At 36.2% G+C, this 8,374-nt stretch overlaps 1 protein-coding gene across 1 annotated transcript in view; it reads right to left on the bottom strand.

Moving 5' to 3' along the window:
- Positions 1-612: 612 nt before the first annotated feature.
- Positions 613-8,374, bottom strand: part of TM9SF2 (transmembrane 9 superfamily member 2) — a 69,662-nt gene continuing 61,900 nt past the window's right edge. Inside the window, exons 16-17 of the mRNA XM_003270144.4 lie at positions 4,841-5,012; positions 613-1,375 (exon numbers count right to left, since the gene is read on the bottom strand). Coding sequence (XP_003270192.1) covers positions 1,308-1,375; positions 4,841-5,012 — 240 coding nt within the window. The 3' untranslated portion in view covers positions 613-1,307. The remainder of the gene's footprint in view (positions 1,376-4,840; positions 5,013-8,374) is intronic.

Here is an 8,374-nt window from a genome sequence, read left to right as displayed (position 1 = left end):
AAAAAAAAAAAAAAAAATTATTCAGTAAGAACCCAGCAATATCATATAAATGACAGCTAGTAATTTTAGTTGTAAGTTTAACGACAGTATCTGATTTGCTCTCCTAAGCAGCAAGCAGAGAGACCCTAAAATACAAATGAATATGCTCACAGATACAAGCAGACTGATATTTCAGAATCATCCCCCATTCCTATATTCTACATAAATGGATTTCAATTAGTCAGATGAATGTGAAAGACAGTGCATTTCTTAACTCTTAGAAGTAAAACTGTTTGTGAAATCTAAATTAAAACAATGAAATCATAAAGATGAAGACTTGCTAGTCACTGCTAACGTACAGGTAATAAAACCTGACTTAAAATACTGTGTTTTGAAAAACAAGTCAAAAACAGAAACTCCTTAACGACAATGTAGTAATGCCCACCTTAAGTACTTGCAGGTAATTCGTCTGTCTAGATATGCATGACTTCAACCTCCTCTACTGCCTCACAGTGAACATTTTAGACAATGCCTTACACAGTGAAATTCCATTCAGATCAAAACTCAGAAAGTGTTACATTAACAAAATCCAGTAAAATCTGATAAAATAGTATAAGTCATTTCAAAACACTCTGGTAAGTAGCTCTGTATTTACAGAACCTCCTTGAATATATAATAGGTAATGATGCAATGAAGACATTTTTATAATATTTATTAAGATAACAAATTTATAAATTGAAAGACTCAGAGGCACATAGTTTAAAAGGCCAATACCATGGGAATAATGAAGTCAACACAGAAAAGTAAGAAGATATGAACAGTTACAACCAATACAAGATTTTCTTTAAAAGCCACATTCCCCTGGTGAACACATCATAGGAATCATCCTTCAAAATTACCATGATAAAAAGTTATTTCCTTCAAAGAAAAATAATTCTTTCCGCCTGCCGAGCCTAGAAAATCCTATTTACAATGCAGTGTCCTGCCTTTCATCAGTATTATTTAATATGGCCTCCTCTATTCTGCCATTAGAAGTATGGAAAATTTTATAGCTACTGTATTTACAAATGCACATAATATTTAAATTTGCTCTTCATTGAGAACAACCGAATATATACTTAATCAAATCACAATACAAATGCTTTATAGTGTTGAAGACACATCTTATGGGGGAAAGGTGTATGGGAAGAGGTTTATTTAGAATTATGGTGTTTCTGAAGGATTACTAGGCCAATAATTCTGATAAAACTCAAGGTAGTCACAAAAACAGGTCTTTGTTGATGAAGAGTTTAATTTATTTCTGTTTTAACTGGACACACTGGACTTCTTCAGTCAACCTTCACCACACTGTATATTTTGGTAACAAACCAAAAGCATGCAAAGAAGCCAATTGTTCCTATAAGAGAAAAAATAAAAATAAACCCCTTTTCACAGGAAGTGTCATACTTTACACAAAAATACAGACTTACAATGACTGGTTCCTTAAAAAAGTCGCAAAACTATAAACTATTACCCACCAGGAATATACTACAGATCTATGAGCACGTCTGAAAAATATATGACCACCTCAAATCAAGCTTCTTACAAAAATTGGTAGAACTTTTTTCTACTATAAGATTACCTAAGCTTCCTATAATACACATTATTTTCCTTACTACATAGAAAAGACTGAAGGATGTCAACTGTCCTTTCCTATTTAAGAATATTTTATAACAAAATGGAAAACGCTACTAGAATTTTTTAAGGTATGAGATGAATACATTAACACAGGTTCAAATAATGATTAAATGGGGATATTTTCTAAGTACAGTTGTTGGAAGTTATCAGTCTTCAAAGAATTATAATAACTCAGTAAGTTTTTACAAAATGTTAAAAGTGACATGATTAGGATAATAACAAAAATGCATCCTAGCTGAAAATGAGAGACGGCATGGTAGCAGAGAACAGAGCAGCTCTGTCACGAACTGTGTGTGTTATCCTTGGGCAAGTCCACTGACATCTCCAAGCCCATTTATCATATTAACTAGGGAGAAATTTATCTGCTCTCATTGCCTCCACAGACTGTTCTGTAGAGTAAATGAGATAATTCATGAAAACAATGTATGGCTTGATTTTCAGGTATCAGTCTAGGTCCCAAAGACTTTGAATGCTAGATGGGGACACTCTTTCAATGAGACAAAAATGAGGTTCAAAGGGGTTAAGTGACTGTCTCATGGTCACATGGATGGTACTTGTGGCCAGAATTCAAATGCGTTTTTTCTGACTTCAAGCATAGTACTCCTTGCACATGCACACATAAGGGGCTATAAATAATCCTTGTATAAATTTTACATTTAATGTCCCAATGGTTTTCAGCATTGTTTTAAATGCAGTACTCTGAGAAAATATTAAAGGAGATTTTCTAAATCAAGAGACTATACATGGGACATTACTGTGGGAAATTACAAACATCATTATATCCATTCTTACATTGTACATGTATTGAGGCCCTACTATATGCAAAGCACTATGTGTGTTTTGAAGGACATACAAATACACTTTTTGCATAGTCAAAAGGATTATTATTCAGGCTAGGGCTGGGGTTAATTTCAGAAAAGCAATAATGAAAACTCAATATATTTATATAACTTTGTACTTGCATAAATTTCAAGATGACAAACAATATTTTAAGATGAGAAGAACATTTAATCACTATCCAGGCAACTCTAAGAAACTTAAGTTTAGTTACTTAATTTTGTTCTTAATATGGAATATATGTACGTTCTAAAAGTGGCGTCTTTCCTTTTGTGACAGAATAATTCTGTTTTGTAAAATGGATTGACTTAAATACAATAAAATGGCATTGCTTTGGAGTACTGAAGCATATACAGACCATACCCTATTTTAGAGAAAGGTAAGGCATTTAAAGGGCTCACTACTCCCTTATCCAGAACCCTTCCACCTGTTCACTAAAGGAAAAATAAAATTGAAGAAAGTGAAACACACTATAAGTCACTGGTTTAACTGGTTGGTTCAATTTGATATGGCTCCATAATTCAGATTACAAAATTCAACTCTGAATGAATGAAAATATAACATTTTAAAAACCAAAATCAGCTGGGCGCAGTGGCTCACACCCAATCCGAGCACTTTGGGAGGCCGAGGCAGGCAGATCATCTGAGGTCAGGGGTTTGAGACCAGCCTGGCCAACATGGTGAAACCCTGTCTCTAATAAAAATACAAAAATTAGCCGGGCGCAGTGGCGGGCACCTGTAGTCCCATCTACTTGGGAGGCTGAGGCAGGAGAATCGCTCGAACCTGGGAGGCAGAGGTTGTAGTGAGCTAAGATTGTACCACTGCACTCCAGCCTGGGTGATAAGAGCGAGACTCCATTAAAAAAAAAAAAAAAAAATTGGCCGGGTGTGGTGGCTCACGCCTATAATCCCAGCACTTTGGGAGGCCGAGGCAAGAGGATCACGAGGTCAGGAATTGAGACCATCCTGGCTAACACGGTGATGCCCCGTCTCTACTAAAAATACAAAAAATTAGCCGGGCGCGGTGGTGGGCGCCTGTAGTCCCAGCTACTCGGGAGGCTGAGGCAGGAGAATAGCATGAACCTGGGAGGCAGAGTTTGCAGTGAGCTGAGATTGTGCCACTGCACTCCAGCCTGGGCAATAGAGCGAGACTCTGTCTCAAAAAAAAATAAAATAAAGAAAAATAAAAATCAATAAAATTTAAGTGATGGTTAAGCTATCATTTTCTGTATCATATGTCTGGAAAAAACAACAGATATTCACAATGATTGTTATTTTTTGTGTGTAGGCTAGGAATAAATTATTCTCTATATGCATTTACGGACACACAGAGCACAAAAACAGTCATTCCTTGTTTCACTGGCTACTGCTGTTTTATAGATGATTTATTAAAATTTACAGCCCTGCACCTAAATTTATCACGCAGCACCAAGACACGCACCCCACCATGTCTGATCAATGACCTGGAATACAGAATCGATGGAAGTGCCTTAAGCCTGAGAGAGCAGCAGAGGCCCTTCAAAACCCGATTCCAGGCTCTGAAATGCTAACAGGTGAGTGAAAGGTAGAACAGTTTTAACTGGGGGGAAAAAAAAAATTTTTTTTCTTTTTTCTTTTTGGCTCCTGCATTTTATTCCATAACATGCATGATGAGCTAAAATTTTAGATGCACACTTCGTGCAGTACTACTTGTGACAAAGAAAGGTGCTATAATTCCTTTTTTAAGTTCAGTCACTCACGTGACAAATGTTTACCAAGCACCCTGGGCTGTGAGATAGAGAAAACTTTTATCTAGTTGGATAGAGAAGATATATACAGATATAAAATTAATACCAATAAAATACACACTATATCCTATTCAATGCTTGAATTTTAAAGTGGAGATAAAAGCTTCTAGATTAAGGAATGTCCCATTATCTTTCCTTGATATCCCCTACCTACTCTCAGTCTCATCTTGACTTCACCTCCTCAATCTCTACTTATTCGTAAACTTAAGTCACTATAGCTTCTACCCTATTTCTGAAGTGGCAAAAAAAAAAAAAAAAAAAAAAAGACTGTGTGTACCTTTAAGAGGTTAACAGAGGAAAACCATGAGCTGTACTGGCCCACGCGTCCCTGAACCTTTACCACAACTATGACCCTGTTTAGCCTTCTTCCCCTAGCTTCTGTTTCATCATCTTTATGCAACTCACAGGTGGGCAGACCCAACTATGCCTAGTTGTCCTGAGGACTAAATATGGGAGCACTAACAGAATAAGCCTTCATGGGTTTTTAAAAAGACAAACATTTATAAATTATTTGTCTAAAAACTTACAAAATAAAAATAATCATTTAAATTCTAATTTTACCTGTAAAAAGAAAGAAGATCAAAACCATTATCATGGTATAGCCAAAGTACAGAATTGTGCTTGCTGTTCCTGTGATCTGCAGTTTTGAAAAGAAGTAGTGTATTGCATATATTAAGAAATAAACTGCAGTGAAGCCGCTGGTAAGGAATGAACGCCATTGCCAATGATAATCCTAGGTAGTAAAGAAAAAAGAACAAGAATTACATTCCAATTAATAGATAAGATGTAGCTTACTAAGGTTCAAAGCAAGCATAATAAATGAGACAGTCCCCAATCTAATTTCTGCTATCAGTTCCAGGGTCTTTCTCCTATGGAACTTCACCCATTCCACTCTCCTCACTAAAGGTGCTAAGAAGCACCCATTGTCTTTGGTGGGGCTGCTTAAAAACTGGCTAAAAATGTGTGGAAGCAGCTTAAACTGTTTATGAATAATAAAGCATTAGGCTGTATTTCAAAATGTATTCTTCCCAAAGAAAAGCGATGCGCAAATAGCTTACAACTTACTCACAGGGCTTGACATTAATATTACTTGTATTAAAGTCTGGTCAACTCTGTATTAGGAAGAAGATTATTCTATTAAGGCCTGGTTGGAATCTAATTTCAGTTATTACTAACATAATTTAAACAAGGCAGATGATTAAAATAGCTCTTCTGCTTTTAAGTGGCTTATAGCTTAAAAGAAGATCTTTTAAAGGAGAACACTTCATCTCTCTTGCCCTTTGGAATATGTGAAAAACAAATATATTCGAAAAGCAAACTAAGACTAGAAAATCCTAAATACACACACACACACACACACACACACACACACACAAATGCAACAGCTAATCAACAAATGCAGCAAAATTGCAGGGTATAAGATCAACATACAAAAGTCGGTTTTGTTTTTACACACCAGCAATGAGCAATCTGAGAAGGAAATTTAAAAACCCAATTCCATTTAAAATAGCACCCAAAAGAATAAAACACCTAGGAATAAATTCAACCAAGGAAGTGGAAGACTTGCACAATGAAAACTCTAAAATTCTGCTGAAAGAAATGACAGAAGACCTAGGCAAATGAAAAGACATCCCGTGTTTACGTACTGTTAGACTTAACACTGTTAAGACAGCAACACTCTTCAAAATGATCTACAGATCCAATGTAATCCCTATCATAATTCCAATAATCCAATGATTCCATTTTTGCAGATTGGAAAAGTTAATCCTCAAATTCAAATGGCATTGCAAGGGGCTCCAAATAGTCAAAACAATTATAAAAAAGAGCAAAGCTGGAGGACTCAGCCTTTTTGATTTCAAAACTTACTACAAAGCCACAGTAATCAAAATAGTGTGGTACAGGCCTAAGGGCAGCATATAGACCACTGGAATAGTATTGAGAGTCCAGAAATAAACCCATACATCTATGGTCAATTGATTTTTGACAAGATTGCCAAGACCATTAAATGAGGAAAGAACAGCCTCTTCAACAAATGGTGCTGGATAACTGGATATCCACATGTCAAATAATGTAGCTGGACACTACATCACATAAAATACAAAAGCTAACTCAAAGTAGATCAATGACTTAAATACATGAGGTAAAGCTATAAAACTTAGAAGAAAACGTGGGGGTAAATCTTCATAACCTTGATTTTGGCAATAATTCTTTTTTTGGTGGGGGGGTGGGGTTGAACTCTGTTGCCCAGGTTCTGGAGTGCAGTGGTGCAATCATGGCTCACTGAAGTCTAGACCTTCTGGGCTCAAGTGATCCTTCCACCTCAGCTTCCCAAGTAAGCCACCATGCCCAGCTAATTTTGTTATTTTTTATAAAGACAAGATCTCACTATGCTGCCCAGACTGGTCTCAAAATCCTGGGCTCAAGAAATCCTCACGCCTCAGCCTTCCAAAGTGTTGGGATTACAGATAGGCGTGAACTACCACACTCAGCCCTAATTTGACAATAATTCTTAGATATGACACCAAAAGCATAAGCAACAGAAGAAAAAAAAACAGATAAATTTGACCTCATCAAAATTTAAAACTTTTGTGCAAAGGACATTATCAAGAAAGTGAAAAGGATAATCTACAGAACCGGAACTGCAAATAACAATCTGATAAAGATCTACTATTCAGAATAAATAAATAAACTCTTACAACTCAACAGAAAGACAAATTTAAAAATAGGCAAAGGACTTGAATAGCTATTTCTCCAAAGAAGATATACAAATGGCTAACAAACACAAATACAAATGCTCATCATTAGTCATTGTGGAAATGCAAATCAAAACCAGAATGAGACACTGCTTCACACCCATGAGGACAGCTACAACTTTTTCAAAAATGGAAGGTAAATGTTGGCAAAGATGCGGAGAATTGGAACCTTTGTACACCACTGCCGGTGGGAATGTAAAACGGCACAACCACTGTGGAAAAGTCTGGCAGTTCCTCAAAAAATTGAACAGAACTACCATATGACCCAGTGATTCCACTCCTAGATATATACCTCAAAACCAAAAACAGGTACTCAAATGAACACTTGTACATGAACGTTCACAGCAGCACTATTCACAACAGCCAAAAAGTAGAAACAATACAAATGCCCACCAATGGATAAATGGATAAACAAATTTATTGTTCTGCCATAAAAAGGAATGAAGTGGCCAGGTGCCGTGGGACCATCCTGGCTAACACAATGAAACCCCGTCTCTACTAAAAATACAAAAAGAAATTAGCTGGGCATGGTGGTGGGTGCCTGTAGTCCCAGCTACTCAAGAGGCTGAGGCAGGAGAACAGCGTGAACCCAGGAGGCAGAGCTTGCAGTGAGCCGAGATCGCACCACTGCACTCCAGCCTGGGCAGCAGAGCGAGACTCCGTCTCAAAAAAAAAAGGAAAAAAAAAAAAAAAAGAAAAAAAAAAAAAGGAATGAAGTACCACTATACATGCCACAATACGATGAACCCTGAAAACATGCTAAGTCAAAGAAGCCACACACAAAAGGTCACATATTATATGATTCAATTTGTAAGAAATGTCTGAACAGGCACAGCAGACAGAAAGCAGACCGTTGGCTGCTAAGGCCTGGGGGAAGTGAGGAATGAGGAGCAACTGCTTAGCAAGTATAGGGCTTTAATTAGGGGTGATAAAAATATTCTGGAACTGAACAGAGGTGGTGGTGGTGCAACATTGTAAATGCAGTTAAGTGCCATTAAACTGTCCACTTCAAAATGGTTCATTTTCTGTTATGTAAATTTAACCTCCATTTTTTGAATAACACACTAAGTTTAATAAAGTTAGATTTTCCTCCAATATAGACAGTAAATATTAAATAATAGATTTAACACAACCTAAATCTTTAAAATTGAATTCTACCTATTACATAAGGATACTATCATTTTGGTGCTGCCATGAATAGAACTCATTACAATGTGATTATAGAAACTTTTTAATGAACTTTCTTACTAGTTTACTTTTATTAAATTTTCAGTCTAAAATTTTTTTGTATTTTTTAATATATTATTTTATATTCTTTGATCTCAGGCATGATATAAATATT

The sequence above is a fragment of the Nomascus leucogenys genome, chromosome 5, assembly GCF_006542625.1.
Source record: "Nomascus leucogenys isolate Asia chromosome 5, Asia_NLE_v1, whole genome shotgun sequence".
Lineage (NCBI taxonomy): Eukaryota > Metazoa > Chordata > Mammalia > Primates > Hylobatidae > Nomascus > Nomascus leucogenys.
This window is presented reverse-complemented; position numbering and strand designations above follow the sequence as displayed.